An 18,931-nucleotide genomic window follows, 5' to 3' on the forward strand; every position below is an offset into this window, starting at 1 on the left:
GTTGTACCTCCCAACATTGGTATGTGTTAATTTTTTGCATTAAAACATAATGAGCATACAGCTGTAGCCTGAGGTAAAGATAATTTAAGAGTCTTTCATCTCTCCTGAGCTGCACTCCTGCACTAATGCACTTTCCTCCTTTTCCAGTTTGGCATTTTTTTTCCTATGATGTAACTACGTGGCTCTCAAGTGCAACACTTTGAAACACTTTAACCCCTGGAGCCGGTCCATCACTTCCACATAAGCACACGCTTGTTAATCTGTGCAAGCAGCTGGAAAACAAAGCGGCAGCTGCAACCTGCTTGAAACTACTTGAACATCTGCTCCAAAACGTGTCTACTTCATTCAAAGGTGGACTGTAGACAAAACCACCTGCCTAAACTAATACAAGCACACAAACCTCCCATGAGACATCTTTAGCATACATGAATAGTCACCAACTCTGTGATGAGCTACTTTGATAATTCATTGTTCAAACCAGTAGGTCCCAACATGCTGGTACTCATCCTCCAATAAAAGGCCAAAGTTTAATCAGACAAGCAGTATGGAGGTTATTAGTATTTGAAAGGAGAAAGATTTTTGTGACATTTCCCTCCTTCGCAAGCTAATAAAAGGTTGAAAACCACTGGCTTAATCACATGTAAGCCAAAATAGAAATAAAAAATTCATTCACATTTACTGCATGGGTTGATTTTATGTAATTGTAGTAACTTAGATTTCTTTAAAATAGGAAATATCACAATAATAATAATACTAAAGTTAATGATGCGGTGCCATTTAGCTGCTTCAATTTCAGAGTCCTGAATGCACCAGAGCCTTACGTGACGTTACAAACTCGGGGCTGTGCGTATGTGAATGAGCATGTCTGCTGAGAAAGCCCTGCTGCTGACAAAAATAACGCTCAGTTGCGGGGCACGTTTAATTAAGTTCAATAAATATTAATAGGAGAGTTAGAAACGCAAACTGCAGCCTTTTATAAATAATTGATGACGATTATCAGTTAGTACATATAGAGCTTGGTACATGAGGTTCATTAATGTTATAAATTATTCATGCACCCACAAATTTCCAAAGATGGACCCGCAGCACTCAGCCTCGTACGCGCACAGGTGCGCACACACCTGGAGCTGCGAGCCACTGAGCAGCTCCAGAGAAGACGTCTTACTCGTACAACCGCACTCTTAATTTGTCCCCAGCGACAATAAAATTAAATCAGACCCCGCACTCTCAGAAATCTCCAAGCTCTCTGAAAAGCAAAGAAACAGAAAGAGGATGTTTTGCTGTATGAAGTGCTTAAATGACTCTGAGGTGCTGTTTCTGCGCGATTTAGTTACAGTGCGACAGCCCACGCTCTGAGATCAAGTGAGTTACTCGAAAAGGTGCATCCATGCTGAGGATGGAGAAGCAGTGGTTACAAACTTTAATCCGAAAAGTGCCTCAAATAAACACATTTCCAGTTACTTAGTCTATCACTCCCAGTTGAACAACTTTTTTTTTTATCATTTACACGACTAAAAAAAACAAAAAAAAACCACCATCTTTCTATACGTTCTGCATCCAGATGTTTAAAGTGCCAGTAATGAACTCCTCATACTCACATCTCTGATTGCGACGCCTGCCTTTGTACATGGTCATGACGAGCGTGGAAACAAAACGGGTGATGCTGTGGCCGAGCCGACTTTGCCTCCGCTTTCTCCTAAAAACCAGACAGACTGCCGGAGCACCTCCAGCTCCAGACTCCGAGCAGAGCTGAACAGAGCCGCTCCGGACCGTACCATTAATCCACCTATTCCAGGGGGAGCCATAGACTCAAACGCTCCACTCTGCTCCAATAGCAAGAGCACAAAAGGTGGGGAAAAAAATCCTGCTTTCACGTATTTGTACGGTTCATTTGCTGAGAATTAAAATGCGTTATTTAGAATGATTATCTAAGGATGGCAGAAAAAATACTGGCTACTCTCCCCTTAAAAAAAATAAAAAAATAAAAAAATAAATAATAAATAATAAAAATAATAGATAGATAGATAGATAGATAGATAGATAGATAGATAGATAGATAGATAGATAGATAGATAGATAGATAGATAGATAGATAGATAGATAGATAGATAAAGTTTTGCCTAATAGAAGTTGGTGTAATATCGAGTATTTTTTGTGGAGCACCTGAAGCCAAAAAAAAATCTTGAAGAAGCTGTATGACTCCAGTAGATAATCTTCCAATGTTTTATATATTTTGCCCATGGCTACATTCAAAGTCTCTCCATTCCTTCACAAAGTTTTTACCAAATTAACCGGATTTTTGTCATTTTTCATTTCTCCTGTAGTGTTTGAATATTTTCAAAAGATGCCACACATCATATTTCACTTACTTAATGACCAAAATATGTTTTTGTTATTATTAGAAAATTTTGTCCTATATTCTAATTTTCTGTTACATATAAACAGTTCCAGTGTTGGATGTTCTTATTAAACATGGTCAAAGTTTTCAGAAATTAGGTCAGTGTAGATGTGAGTTATCCCCATGAGACAAAAAAAGAGCTGAGGCTCCACTTTTTTCTACTTTCTACATAGCCGCACTCACTTGCAGTTCAAACCGTCCCTTTTCATGGGGCAGCCAATAAGAAAAGGGTTGGCTTAAAGTGAGGGTGCCCGAAAGAGAGAGAGAGGGTTGACCGAGTGTCTGCCCCAAGCCCCACTGTATGTTGAAAATTATTTACTTTGAACTATGCTGATCATGCAAAGCTGCTTCAGTAGAATCCACTTTAATCTAAGACTACTGAATCTAAAATAGCCATGATAGATGCAGAAAAATGTAACTGTCATGTCACAAATATGGCATGTTTAAAAGACTCTTTTCAAAGACTCCACATATATGTCCTTAAAATATCTTCTTTGGTAATCTGACAGTTAATGATGATTGAATGGATGGATGGACAATTTGTTTTTTACACATCAAAATAAATTAATAAATTAGGATAACATCAGTTTACATCCCCATTGCATCCACCATCTCATTATTTCCATTGTCTTTAAAGGTGAAATATTTCTCTACAGTGAATGGTAATCAAATAATTTAAAGGTTACACAGATTCTTCCTGACTTACAGGCTTCTCGTTGTTCTCAGTTTGATGGTAAGGAGATGAAATTCCATTTTATTTGCAACAACAGTTGCCTCAAGGTGCTTTATATTGTGAGGTAAAGACCCACACTAACACAGAGAAAACCCAGACAATCGGACGCCCCCCTATGAACAAGCACTTGGCGACAGAGGGAAGAGTCAGGCTGAGGGAGGGGCCGCCATCTGCTGCGCCAGGTCGGCGGTGAATAGACCCACTAGGCAAAAAGGGTGGGGTTACATAGACTAATGGGTGTCCATGAGACTCACAGGTGACCAATATGATTGATGCCGGGTGTATCAAATAGGCTTAGCCCTAAAAATCTTCATTTAAAAAAATAAAAATTAACATAAAATACTTGCATCCAGTCTACACCGTAGGCCTAATATAAAGTGAAAACAGCAGCACTGAGCAGCACTGTTCCAGTTTACATAATCATAATCAGATGTAAATAAACATACATGTATGATATTGTTATGTAAAAATTGCTGGCAAGGGGAAACATTTTGATAACTTTCTGGGTTCTTGATTTTAGCCGACCTGGTCTATGACCTAGGAAATTTGAGCAGGCTTAGCTTGCATGCAGGTGAACAGCTCATGGCATTTGCCCAGACAGCCTTGAACTTTCGTCAAATTATGTTTTCACTTATTTTTCTTTTCTAAACAGTGCCCAGCAGAGAGAAACAGAACAGAAAAACTGACCTTTGCCCACATTAGTCCAGACTGGGTCCCCAAAAGAGAAATGGGGCTGTATCAAACATAAAGCTGTAGGCAGTAAAAGCAAGACTAAAAGCTAAAAGATGCTGAATTGTGCGCTCACCTGTGTGAGTCTGCAGTTGTGAGCGGCCCTCTCTAACTCATTTAACCCAACAATGATATAAAAATAGTGATTGGTACAACAACAAAGATGGACACGTGTGTGCACAGTACACTCCAAATATAGACTTCTGCATTGTGTGAAAACTTGCCCAGTCACAGATAATATGTTCAACATGTTTAATTACATACACACAGTCTGTTGTATTCATTTTATTACTATATAATTTCAACTGTAAGAACTGTTAAGATGTTTTCCTTAGTTCCATGATGCTTTATAGGCATGATGACTACATGCAAGCATAAAAAAGGTCATTCTTTCTATTAATCACATAATTTTAAACAACAATTTAACCAATCTTTTTAGCAGAATAAACGAAACAAAATCTAATCACGGGGGTCACAAATGAACGATTCATTTGATATTTGAGCTACATCTTTAAAAAATGTCCTGATTTTTCTGTCCTCTAAAGCCACAGAAAATGACCTCACTATTCAAATGGCATCCTGTCATAAAAGTAAATCAGCCTCCCATTGTCACTGTCTCTCATTCATCAATCAGAGTTTTTAATTCATTTTAAAGTGGATAGCCTGTGGACTTAAGAGACAGATTTAAAAAAAAAAAAAAAAAAAAAATCAGCAGTGTGTCTAAAGGAGCCGACTCCCCAGCTGTTGCAGCTCTTAGGCTTGGATGAAGATGAAGCCTTGTAATTGTGATATCTAATTACACTGACATGGGGTTTGCAGCTGCCTCGTACAAAGCCTGAAGTCTTAATTGTTTCTTTGTTCTCACAAAGAAAAGACAAGAAACTAAAAGCTCGTGAACAAAACAGGCTGAGTGAGACGATCTGGGGCTTCAAGTCGCCGAAATCAAACTCCAGTGTCATCAGCTATTGTCTCAATTTGACATCTCTTAAGAAAGAGTAAAAATACCACTGTGTGACTTAAGTGGTGAAAATACTGCACGACAACAACATATAATATATATATATATATTGTGTTCTGGCATATTTTCAAAAAAGTCACCTGAGGCTAATTTAGAAATAAACCACATTGAGTGGCAGGCGAAGAACTTTCTAACAAACAGAGAAAAATCTTTTTGTGAAATTTAATGATTCATAAATGGAAAAATGTGATTGGATATTCTGTGCAGGATACATGCAGTCTTTCCCTCGCTGACTACAAATGAATGATACATGCTGAGGGACAGCATGAGATGTCCCAGTTTTGGTCTCAATGCTATTCTCTCAGCACCATCTAGTGTTCATGCAGATGAGAAATTAATAAATGCATCAGCAGAGGCCAACAAACTGCTGGTATTGGAAAAGAAACAGAGGAACCTTTAGATAAAATTTAAGCATTAATATATGAATGTCAATGTGGCCTCACAGCAAGAAGGTCCTGAGTCCAGCTGGGGTCTTTCAGTGTGAAGCTTGCAGGTTCTTCCTGTGTCTGCGTGGGTTATGTCCGGGTATTCCAGGATCTTCCTACAGCCCAGAGCCGTCCATGTTGTACCAATTGGTGACTCTAAGTGAATGTGAGCGTGAATGATTGTCTGTCTCTCTGTGTTAGCCGTGCAAAAGACTGCCAACCTGTCCACTGTGTACCCCTATGACAGCTGCAATAGGATACCGCACTCGTGCAACCCTGAACTGGATAAGCAGAAGAACATGAATCAATATAAATATCAAATTAGCAAAAGAAAAACAAACAGGCATCTAATCAATCCTCTGTATTGATTTTATGCCATTATTCTTGTGCGTATAACGACGTTTGTTCTCCTTTGTTATCTTTTTCGTTCCTGTGAAGCCCTTCAAAACGTACTATATAAATTGATTTTAAACTAAAGCAATCTCAAAGAAATGTTTCTTCTTGTGGGGTTATTTTTATTTAAGATGGAGTTTCAGTAAACAAGCCTACAATCAAACTATTACTAGCTAGCTACTACAATGTAACACCTTTCCTGACTCAAACTCACAAGTGCTGAATTTATTATTGGACCATCGGCTCTTCTCAACTAAACGCCAGGATTTCACAGGTTTTACTGTAGTATCTATTTCAACCACAGGGAGGCACTCAAACACTACAAGACTGCTGTCACCCATGAACGCTCTCAAACACTATAAACCTAAGCAAGATGTGATCACACAAACACTGATTATGAAAAATGAATGTGGAAAATATCAGTACATCTGTGTCCAGATTTTATCCACGGAGACATTACAAGAAGGAAAGCTGAGTGAGTAAAAAAAGAAATGAAACCCTCCCCTATGACCAGCAGACATCTTCATCAGGGCCCAAGAAGCGGTTGCGAGACGAAGACCGCATCAGGGTGATTGAATGTCACTTTTAGTCACATTTAACACTTTAAGTCATTGTATCTGCAATCCGGTCATGTCTGAAGAAATTAAAGCAGGTAAAGCAAGCACGTCAGTATCTCATTGCTATTAAATCTACTCATGCAAGGGGTGCTGTGGTACCTCAGCAGGTTGAGCTGCTTGCTGCAGGATATACAGGTTTGATTCTGACCTTGTAACATTCCTGTCACATATCATACTTTCACACAGCTGCATTTCCTGTCATGCTTCAGTGAATATAATTTAATAAAAAAAAAGAAGAAAAATGTTAAGGAAAATATCAAGCATTAATATCTTAGGCAGGCTGCAGATGCCTCTGGAGCATAATCAAATATGAAGTTTATGTTTAAAAGATAAGGTGTTTAGGGTTAAATTTCTTGGAAGAATAAAGGCAGAAGAGATTACTTCCAAAGTAGGAAGAGACATTACTTTAGGCAACTACAGAGCACCTCAGACACTTGCTACTGTGCATTGTTAATATACTGGATTTAATGTCGGTGTGTGTGTGTGCGTGTGTGTGTGTGCGAGCACAGATGGTCAGACAATCAAGAGCAGCCAGTGGAGCCACAGTATGGCACACTAAGCAAAGTCGTATTTCACTTTGGCTGCTGTATGAAGCTCAGATGACGTGTTGACCCGAGATCTTCTCTCAGCTAGACACTCTTTCTGTGTGTTTCTCAGAGAATACAACTGTGTCAGCATGCATAACAATGAGGCGAGCTTCTTTTAGCAGAGCAAAGGGGACATGTGGTTTTGTGCTGACATCACTGTGAATATGTCTGTGTTGTGGCAAAGTGAAACAGAGTGGTGTTTATGACTACGACTGTTTTTCTTGGCACTAACTGGGTCTTATGAATGCAGTGATGAGCAGCTTTTATTGGAGATCTTATTATACCCCCAATTTCTGGCCTACATTTAGAGCTAAAATGTTTATTTACACCTGAGTAAAAACTTTGATTGCTACTTAGACGAAGTGATTGATACCATTTTTTTCATGGTACATTTAACACAAAGCTAGAGCCAGCAGAGACAGGAAGATAGGGACACAGGAGGGATAGCTAGTTAAGCTAGAGCCAGCAGTCACTTAATTTGGAAAGAGAGCTCAAATACTGAAGTCAGTGCCAAAAACTCCCATGTTAAAATGCCCAACTTTGCAGCATTAAAAGCACATTTACAGCCTGGTACAAACAGTTTGGTCCTTTATGGATTGTTTAACACATCATAACAACTCTCAGGAGGGTAATTTGTTTTTTTTTTATAACTTATCCACCTGGACACTGAAGCTAGGAGCTTGGCTGGTTTGACAGGCAGATGTTTCAACACCTGGCAGCTGTGGTGGATCATCTAATTAGCAGCCTCACCTCTGCTAATTAGAGTCACTAAACTAAAACTTTCTACTTTGTCTGCACTGTTGGTGTCTTTTGGAGCGATTTTAGGGAATAATCTGACACTTAATATGGCTTGCTCTTTGGTGCATCCTTGTGCTTCAGTTTAGGTGAGTGAGATTCTAGTGTTTCATTAGTCTGTTAGCGCTAAATAGCAGTTATGCATGTCTATGTCTTGCTAGCTAAGCTCATTAGCATTAACTAATAACTTTACTGCCTTGTACAGCTACATGACAACTTCTAGCTAAAAGGAACCTAACATAAAGACCACATCTATCTTTTAAACACAATCTTTGCTGGAAAACTGTTTAAAACAGTTAATTGGGCTCTGAGCTAGCTGACAGATAGTCTAACTTAGCCATAAAGAGACTGTTCAAAGCTAGAATACTGCTATTTCTAAAATTGACCTATGGTCTTTATGTAGTTTTGTTTTGTTGTTTTTAGTTTTTTCAAACATAAATAGAGAGAAAATCAAAAGGAGCAAACCCTGGCTGGTCTGTCTTTATTTTATTTGTTTCCTAAAGACACAGCTGGTTTGCCTGATAAGCTGACAGCTAGCAAGACATATAAGCAGGGATTTGACATAGGGTTTTCATTACTGAGCTTAAGGGTTCAGCTGACAAATGTTCTGTAAACACACAGGAGACACTGTGATACTTTTTCATATGTTGTCTGATAGTGAATTGATGCTAGTCTCTGGTACCCACCTATCAAATTTCACTATACTCTTGACAATTTTTGAGTCTGAACAGCAACGTGAATTAATCATATGCAAACAACTTTGGCTTTTGTGGCATTTCTATTTTAACTATGATGTAAAAAAGTTTTACTAAATTTTTACTAAATTAAGTATCCCTGAAATATTGTCTCTGCCTGAGACAGCTATTCACTTTGAAAAGTAAAGCCTTATAGCAAATGTTAGAAAGGGTTATGTTATCTGAGGAGCTGTCGGTTACCAAATTTCAGTTTTTATATTTTTACCTAACTGTGGTGAGCTCAGGTATTCTTTTAGTTAGTTGGTGGACTGCTTTGACTCTACAGTCCTCAGTTAGCATGTTGAAGTTCCTGACAGCACAATTAGAAAATAACTGGACAAGTGTGGCTCATTTGGAAGTGTTACGAGGAGAAAGTCTCTTCTCTCTAAAAGGAACAAGGCAGCAAGGCTTAGGCTTCCAGAGTCGCATCTGATAAAGACACAAGACTTGTACAAATGAGACCAAAAGTGGAGATGTTTGGCCATAATGCTCAGAGCCACATTTGGCAAAAAACAAACACATCAGAATAAGCACCTCGTACCAGCTGTCACACACGGTGGTGGAGGGGTGATGATCTTGGCTTGTTTTGTAGTTACAGGACCTGGGTGCCTTGCAGACATTGAGTCGACCTGTATACCAAAGTATTCTAGAGTCAAATGTGAGGCGAACCCATCTACCAGCTAAACCTTTGCCAGAACGAGGTCATGTAACAGGAAAACGATCCCAAGCACAGCAGCAAATGTAGAACAGAATAGCTGAAAAAGAAAAGTCCAGACCTCAACCTGATTGAAATGCAGTGGTAGGACCTTAAGAAAGCTGTGAATAAACGAATGGCCACAAACGTCAATGAACTGAAGCAATGCTGTAAAGAAGAGTGGGCCAAAATTCCTCCGCAATGATGTAAGAGACTGATAAAGCCATACAGAAAATGGTTATTTCAAGTTATTGCTGCTAAAGGTGGTTCTACCAGCTATTCAATCATGGGGACTGAATAGAGGTCTGTGAAAACTCTTTTTCACAGGACTGTAAATGACAGAGTCTTGTTGATGCATAAATGCAAAGTTTGGTACAAACTAAAGGACAAAACCAGAAACTTGGTCTTTAAATTATAATGAACTGATAGATTTGGTAGTTCCAGTTAATCATTTCCAGAGAGGTTTGAGATCTGGAGGGTTCCTCGCCATTAGACTTGTATTGATATCTTGGTGAGTACAATAATCATATTATATGAATAATCATCAAAAACACTCGTGTGTTTTTTCAAAAGGATACATTTTCATAACTGGCTCAGGCTGATAACTTGAGTGACAGTTTCACTAAAGAGATCAGTCATATAGTTACAATAATACCAGAACAGTTCTCAAGTCACGTAATTATGTGTAATAACTGTTAACCTTGCAATTTTACCACTGCCACATGTAATTTCATATCCAGAAATGCATGAAACTGGGCAAATATAAGGTGGAATTACAGATGTGACCCTGCAGCACTCTTATTCATATTTAATGAGAGAGCAGGGCTTGGGGAGGACTTTTATTCTCTATGGAGGAGGCTGTGAGCCAATCAATAAGTAATATAAGGAAGACTTAGAGGGATCCACTGAATGCCTATGAGGACTGAGGCCTGAATGTTTCCTCTCTGTTACTATCAGTCCTTCTTCCCGCCCACCGTCTCTTCACTCATCATTTTATCTGTATGTACGAGCTTGCCTTGTGTCCTTCCCGCAGCATCTCCCTTTTTAACTCAGCTGATTAAGTAAAAATGTATTCTGTATCTCAGAAACTTCACCGAGGCCATACTTCAGTTTATTAAATTATTTCATACTTTTTACAGATCAAATATAAAACTGACAACCAGATACAGTGCAGAACTTTTGACCATGAATGGTAAAAACCAAATGACAGCTCAAGGTCTTCTGGCATTATTGATTAAAAATAAGAGTTGATCATTTGTAAGCTGTTCAGGCTCCATGAGGTTGAAACATAATTCTAGAAGCCCTTACACGGACAAAATCAATCATATTTTAAATCTTAAATTAAAACTGATTTTGTTTAGGTTTCTAAATAAACATTTATTATTGCTAGTTATTTTATTTAAAAAGGGAAAAAACGCTCAAGTCTACTAGTTCATCTCAGAAAATGTAAATATCTGGATGGGTAAGCAGGAACAGATGGATTTATGAATGGAAACTTTCATATATTTTGGATTTATTACATGTAAAGTGAAATATCAGGTCTTTCCTGTATTATGGCTTATAGATCATGAAAATCAGAACTCAGGCTTCTCAAATTGTGAAAATAATCATAAGAACATTTCGTAATATTCTGTAAAATATGTTCATTTTTATATTGAGTACTTGGTTGGGAGTCGATGCAGGATGGCATGGAGACAATCAGCTTGTGACACTGCTGAGTTGATACTGAAGCCCAGGTGGTTTTGATAGTAACAGGCCTAGGGAGCTGAATACAGTAATGACATGTCTAGCAAACAATTTGGTAGTAGCTGTGGCATTGTGGGCTGGTACTAAGTCCTGGTGGAAAACGCAATCAACATCTTCCGGTTTATGACCACGTTGACTCTGGACTTGATAAAACACAGTGGACAAGCCATACCAGCAGATTACATGGCACCCCAAAGCAACCCAGACTTAGGAAACTTTACACTGGTCTGGAATCTGTGCTCTCCAGACTCTGGGACCTTGATTTCCAAATGAAATGAAAGAATGTACCTTCACCAGAAAAGAGGACTTTGGATTATTGAGCAGCATTTCAGTTCTTTTTCTCCTTAGCCCAGAGAAGATACTTCTGACACTGTCTCTGGTTCAGGAATGGCTTAATATTATAATTGCCCCTTTTCTGAATACCCCTGTGTGTGGTGGCTCTTGCACTGATACCAGCCTCAGTCCTTGTGAAGTTCTCTTGACAATCCACTGTTGCTTGTCCACCTTTCCCCATCATACTTTTTCCTTCTAGCTAATTTTAATACAGCACTCTGTGAACAGCCATCCTTTTCAGCAATGACCTGCTGTTGCTTACCTCGTTTGCTTGAACTTCTATTATTGTTTCCCATGCTTTTCCACCAAGGTTATCCAAATTGACATAATTGAGATCATTTACTTTAGTAAAAGTATAAATATACTTCTATGAAATCGTTCATAACAAGAAAAAGTCTTTCAAAGATATAATGGAAAGACTCAAATTGCTGTGCCGTATATGTCATGTGCAAGTGACCTCTTTAGCATTTTATTGTTATTGATACATTATTGAGCAGTAAATGAGCCCTGCAGCAGGTCAAGTTGGAGCATTTTTCAATAACTATATTGTGTGCATATAACATTATAAGAGTAGTATCAGGATGGATTACTGAATAGGACTGACAGGCACAGAGCCAGATCACATGGCCTTAGAGATTTCATTTGGCCAGAGCCCTGGTAAGACATGACTGTTAACATCTCTTGTTGGGCAGTCAATCAAACAACAAAGAGACACAAAAACCTCTCAAACAGCCACACTACTAAGAGGCACAGAACAAAAAAGTCACAATACAGATGAAAATGCCAACAGCTTTAAAGAAACACAAAATGTTTGCAGTCAAAGCAACACAGTAAAAAAAAAAAGCTCAGAGACAAAGATAAACCACCAGCAGGCTTTCAGTCTGGTTTTGCTGTTGTATAGCACGGATGCGGGCTTTCTGGATGAGAGTGCCCAGAAGTTTATTCTGTCATAATCAGATCTGTCAACAATAGCAGCTTAAGCTCAGAAGTAAATGTAGTAAAGTGTATTGAGAGAATGTAGTAGATTTACTGCAAATCCAAACACTTATACAAGTACCTGAAAATTGTACAGTACAGTGTTGGAGTAAATAATCACGTTAATTTCCTGCTCTGAATTTTCAGATCAATCTGACGATTAAAAGTGGCCATGTAAACTGAAAACTAGAAACTGCTGGTACACCAGCATCCCTGTCCACAGTGCAGCGAGATTTACATGTAGAGGGTGTCAATCAAGAAGGAAGCCCCTGCTCTAAAACCTTCGTCATTCCTCACTTCTGCTAAGAGGACATTAAAGATGTATGTTGTACAATCATTCCACTGTAGAAAAGGAACAGTTTAAAAAAAATAACAATTAAAAGCCCCAAACTATTGTTGATCAGTGTATGGAAACTTCTGACCACAATTGTATGTCCTGACACACAGTGAAACTAGGGCCAACTCCGAAGTATTGAAAGTATTTAAGCTGTAAACAAAGAAGTTCTCTCTATTTATACTGCAAGTACTGAATTTACTGCTTCAGTTGATCATATGTTCACTGTAGTATATGTGGAGTATAATAGAAAGTTTCACCTGTTCATGGATCAAAATAGTTGCTTACCAAGTGATTGTCCAGCAACGATCCTGGCGTTCTCTCCAGCCACGGCTGCCCGGGCATTCCTCTCGCTGGCGTACTGAACAAAGGCGTAGCCTTTGTGGACAGAACAGCCCACAATCTTGCCGTATTTGGCAAAGATGGCCTCAATGTCAGCCTTGGTTACTACGGCTGTGTTGAGGTTGCCGATGAAAACGCGAGAGTTGAGGGAGCGCGGATCATTCTTGTTGGTCACGTTGCTGGTCTGGGTCTTCCCAGTCATCCTATTCCTGCAGCAATGCCTGCAGGAAGACACAGTTGAACACTGCTCAGAAAGCCAGGAAGGTTAGATTGCAGAGGTTATACATAGAAAGTCAAACAGCAAGCAGCAGTGGGATGTAAACACTGGTCAGATCTGAGAGCATATGTTGTAAATAATTCCTCAGTTTTTCTTTGTACAGGCTGAGAAACAAATCCCTTCCTAGTAAAACTGGGGGAAAAAGGCTTGCATGTTATCCTAAAGGCTTTTTGTAGACAAATCTTTAATGATTTCAGATTAGTCATATTCACTTATTTATTTATTTATTTATTTTTACAACTGCCACTTGTAAAAATTATAATACAGCATGTATTTGGTGTCATCTTTCCCTCCTGAGAAATTTTTATGATTAACCAAATGAGCAAAAGGACTGACAAAGAGTAAGACATTGATAGATAATAATTACAATAAATATCAAGCAAAGCTTAAATCAAACTCCAGGCACCATTGAACATAATTTTACAAAGCCAAACCTTGATTGCTGACAGTTTTTTTTCAATCACCTTTCAACTGTTTTCTCAATTAATCATTTAAAACATCAAAAAAATAAAATAAAATAAAATAAGGTAAGAGAGAACGGTTTCCTGGTGTCTATTTTTTTAGTTGATAAAACCCAACAATATTCAGTTTGCTGCCATAAAACAAAGGGAAAAACAAGAAAATCTATAATTTAAAAAAAGACTGACAGTAACTTTGGATTTACTTCCACTGCTTATATATTTTTAAACTAATTGTTTGATTATGGAAGCAAAAATCAAAAACCCAATGAAAATCAAATACATTTAAAATGCCTGAACAGACTGATTTTGGTTATTTTTGCCTAAACTGCTATTTTAAAATTCTACATTATTTATCTCGAGTATTCAATGAATCACATGGTTACAGCTCATGAGTCGTTATGCTGCTTATGCTGTTATTATCCTTGTCTAAGTGTTCACTTGTACTTGTGCCTACCTCAGTGAGCATGGAGGCTGAGACAGATTGCTGTCTGCAGGAGGGGAGAGGAACTCTGACACGGAGGCGGCTGTGATTCAGGCGTGTGAATCTGATAGATCTCACTATATATGTGAACTGTGTTCCCACATTTGAAAATAGCACATCACACTGAAGTCACAAGAATCCCCACTCACTGTTTTACCCTTTTCTTTTTTTTTCCTTTTGAGTCTCTTCTATATGCAGTGCCAGCAGTGGCCTTTATACTCCAACTGAGTATTTCACATTATAATCACTATGTACATCTTTTTCACAGTGTTTCAAAAGGGAGAAAATGTAGTATTATATATTGTTACAGCTATGGTTGACACATTGTTTCTATATACATGTTCATGTGATAAATAAAGCACACCCTACTTATCAGCACATTTAAAAAGTCCTTAGCAAGTCTTAAAACTAGGTAAATATACCAACATTCTGGCATCGTTGTATTTTTACTCAGTTGTATATAGCATTTGTATTCTATTTTTTATCTTATTGTATATTTTATTCTATTTTATTCTACTGTATATAGTATTTTATTTTATTCTATTCTGTACAGTTGTGTACTGTATTTATTCTTATTTTATTTTATTCTAATTTTTGCTTCATAACTTTTGCACTGTCCACTTCCTGCTGTGACAAAACAAATTTCCCACGTGTGGGACTAATAAAGGTTATCTTATCTTATCTTATTATTTATTTACATCCATTATTTATTTATTTACCAAAAACGAACTGCAAATGCAGAAGTATTGTGCGAAAAACTTTTGTGTGTGTGATTAATAGATTGTCAGCAACTTTGAGCGCCTCTTTAAAAACAGAGGTTTTTGGCATTTTGCTTGTCTGGTGGTTCAGGTGTTCCCAAGTTCAGACCATGCGATGCCTGGAGCCTCTACAGGCCTTAGTTAGCATGTTAAATGTTAATGTTCAGGACAGTACGATTACCTTGTTTGTAAAGGATGCCATGAGAAAGTGTCTTTTTTTTCTAAAAACAGCATGGCAACACAGCTTAGGATCACATTATACCTGCCGCTTTGGTTGCTTTGCACATTGCCATTGATGTTGCATTCACTTGAATGATAGGTGTGAGGCCCCAGACATCAGCACTGGTATAGGAGGAGAAATCTAATCTAATCTTTTTAAACTTTTGCAACAACTCTCTCTGTATACACTGTGAATTCTGGGCTTGTACTGATATCATTAAAATGGTGGTTTAAAAAATCGACACGACAAACTGGCTGTATCGCTAGCAACCAACATACAAGGTGTAGGTAATTGGTGCACAACCGGCCAAAACAAGACTGAAGCAGTGGCTTCGACGAGGAGATGTGACATCACGTTTGTCTTTCGGTGTGGTTCACCAGGGCAAAAACAGCAAATGTAATGGCCACATTATACAAACGACAAAAATTCAGTAAAAACAATTTTTTTGCACAAATGAGACTAAAGTGGAGATGTTTGGCCTTAATGCAAACCAAACACAGCATACCAGCTCTCAGCACGGTGCTGGAGGGGTGAAGATTTGGGCTTGTTTTTTAGTCACAGGACTTGGGCAGCTTGGGGTATTGAGCCATCTCAGTATGCCAAAATAATCCTAAGTCAAATTTGAGGATATTTGTCCAGCTAAAGTTTGTTTCAAATTGGATCATGTAGCACGACAATGATCCCAAACACAAGAGCAAATCAACAACAGGAAGGCTGAAAAAGGAAAAAAAATCAAGGTGTTGCAATGGCCCAGTCAAAGTCCAGACCTCAACCTGATCGAAATGCTGTGTTGTTGTGCATAAACGAATGTTGGCAAACCTCAATGAGCTGAAGCAATGGTGTAAATATGAGTGTGCCAAAATTCCTCCACAGCCATGTGACAGACTGATAAATTCATAAAGAAAACAATTACTACATGCTAAAGCAGCTAAAGGTCATTCTACAAACTCAAACAAATAAATGACATGGTGTAACACGTTGTTGCATTTAGATTTTTTTAATCAGCAAAAACACAGATATTTTTTATTATATCCTGATAAACACCTGATAAAACCTTAGACTTGAGAGGTGTACTTTCTTTTTTACATGACTGTATATGCACAAACTTGCTGTGTGTAAAGGTACCAACCTCCCAGGTTATCAGCATTAAACTTGTAGTATGTCATTATATTTGCATCATAATATCACAAATGACATTTAACTGCATAACAAGTACTTATGCTTAGGTTTACTCTTTGAATGAAAGATTTATTTGAGTGCAGCATGGTATGTGAAAGGATGTGAATATTTTAACCACCAGAAGAAGAATTGCTTTCAAACAGAAACCAGGTCAACAGAAATAAAGATAATTTAACTGGACTCCTAACATTAATTTGCATTTAAGCATAAAGCCAATAGGTCATCTAGAATTAATCTTAGGGCAATCCTTCTGTAAACATCAGCAGCACATCATGATCTTTTTACACCTCTGTGGAGCCTGCACTGTTTGCTCCCATCATGCCACAGTCCAGGGAGACGAGCATAAAGATGTGCACCACGAGAATCGGACACATCCACTTCAAGAGGAAGGAAGAAACTTTCAGGTTGTTTCTTCTTGGAATTCCCAGTTGGTGGTGGTCTTTGTTTGTGAGTGAGAGTGTGTAATGAGGCTTTCTTAACCTAGATTTCACAAAGTGTAGACACATTGTCATGCAGGATAAGCTCTCGTGAGGCTGTAAGGACAGAAGTGAGTCCCAGTGGTTAGCGCTGTTACAGCTACTCACAGAGAGTAGAAAGATTAATTATTAATACTAAGAATTATTTGACTAGATTTAGATATATTTGTTTATATATAGTCATAATCAATTAATTTCTGTGGTTTAAGCTTCTTAATTGTGAGGGTGCTCTGGGTTGTCCTTGTGTTATGGATTCATAAAACAATTTTTTTTTTTTTATAAATTTGGAAAAAGGGCAACTGGAAAATGTCAACATCATAACAAGCACTATTTGTTAGCCAGGCCCAGCTTTTTCATAATATATAATCTATTAATGAAAGAGCTTTAAAAATTCTCATTAGTAGATTTTATTTCCGGTACTGAATCAAGTTAGCTGTCTTTGTGCTAGGCTAAGCTAATCACCTGCTGGATGAGCGTCTTCTTCTAATTAAACACTAAAGCTAAGAAATCCAAAAAACTCATTTTATAGAATCTAAAATATTTACTGTTTGCTATATAGTACTTCCTAGCTGATGTGCCTCTTGCGAATATATTTAATTGCTTGATTTTGCTGCACAGCTGAAACAAAATGAACTGAACATAAAACATATACAAAAAGAGGTGCAGTTATATCCATTGGTATTTTCTCAAAAATATTTTCCCTGCTGGAGGTGGAGGTGCGAGCATGTCGAGTGACAGTTACTCTAAACATCTGCACACATATACACCAACACAGACACACTGACTGCAGTCAATCCTCTCTCAGGTTCCCCTTGTGTCACAGCTTCCCCCATCCTCCCCAACCGCTTCTGTACTTCCATCCTTTGCCTCCACCCACACATAATCCACTCTAAATCTCCTCTGCTGCTCTTAAAAAAATCTCCTTTTGCACAACAGAGAAGAGTAGATGAATTAAGACTGGTGCGAGTCCCGTATTACGGTAGTGCTGTGAGTTTGGAGTTAATTGACTTAATTATCAGTAGTGAGAGAGCAGGAAGCTGACACTCTATCCAATCAAACCTCAAATCCCATTCACCCCGTCTCTACCTTTTGAATGGTATCGCACCCCCAACACCTTACCCAACCTGCGGAGTGACTGATGGATGTGGAGTGCACTGAATGGCCTCTTTGAGGCAAATGTACAGAGGTGAGGCCAGTAGATGGAAGATTGATTAAGCAGGAGAATATTTTAAATAGATTTAATAAGAGAAAATGTGATTCAGACAAATGCTGAGCACTGAATGAAAGAGGTGGCATTTGCTTATTAAATACTAGTTAAGCGGTTTAAATGCACCGTGCTGGAAAGACTACAGTAGTTTGTAAATAATTTTTTTTAGGTATTATATATTTATTCATTACATACAGTGGAGTGGGACATGCTAAATGGAATGTGCTGTTTCTTACATTTAATTAATGGACACTCAGCATTAACCCTATGATGTAACCTACGCCATAACAGATGCCATAATTGACATGCAGCTCCCTGGGAAATCGAGCTACACATCATGTCGATGCAGCCTACAACTATTGTGTTTGGCCTGTTCAGTACTGTCAATCCCTCCTGGGTTTCCAGATGCTATTTTCCCACAGTTTTTTCATTTATCAGTGGGAGAAAAATAATCATAGCTTCAATATAAGGATTCCAGGAGGCAGACGGCACGCAAAAGCATGAATACTCGTAACAACGTTGGTCAGTTACACCATAGGCTCAAAGAAGATTCACCACAGAAATTTAAATCAGCCTGTACACATAAAGGAGTTTCCTTCCAAACAAACAGGCGAGATTCACTTTAGAAGCGTTTGCATCCATGAGCCTTAACAAATACGCAAAAGGCAATTTCTTTTTTTCGAAGCGACCTGTGGTATTGTTCACAATCACATTAACTTGTTCGTTTGTAGTATTCTTGTGTATCAACACATTTCTACAGCAGAACAGTTTAAATCACTGCATCCACTCTTTAAAAAGACCTACAACTACACATCCCAAAAAGTTGATTCTGCTTATCTGGACATACAGAATCAACTTTTGGAGTTTCCTCACCTGGATGATTAAGTATGCATCAAGACACTACAACTACACAATGTAAAGCTACTAAAAAGGTCAAAAAGAGCAAAAGGCAAAAACTGAACAATTATACATATTCTCTCTTAAAACAGAGAATGAGTTTTCAGTGATCACAAGATTGA

The 18,931-nt window shown here is 38.2% G+C and overlaps 1 protein-coding gene across 3 annotated transcripts in view; it reads right to left on the reverse strand.

Moving 5' to 3' along the window:
* Nucleotides 1-18,931, reverse strand: part of LOC134617345 (RNA-binding Raly-like protein) — a 58,584-nt gene that overhangs the window by 26,615 nt on the left and 13,038 nt on the right. For 2 of the 3 annotated variants that reach the window (XM_063462556.1, XM_063462557.1), the window contains exon 2: nt 12,800-13,074. In XM_063462556.1, the coding sequence (XP_063318626.1) occupies nt 12,800-13,055 (256 nt within the window). In that variant the 5' untranslated portion in view covers nt 13,056-13,074. Of the gene's footprint in view, nt 1-1,598; nt 1,732-12,799; nt 13,075-18,931 lie in introns of those variants that run through there. The other variant, XM_063462558.1, reaches the window with a different exon arrangement.

Source organism: Pelmatolapia mariae, linkage group LG18 (assembly GCF_036321145.2).
Source record: "Pelmatolapia mariae isolate MD_Pm_ZW linkage group LG18, Pm_UMD_F_2, whole genome shotgun sequence".
In the NCBI taxonomy this organism is placed as follows: domain Eukaryota; kingdom Metazoa; phylum Chordata; class Actinopteri; order Cichliformes; family Cichlidae; genus Pelmatolapia; species Pelmatolapia mariae.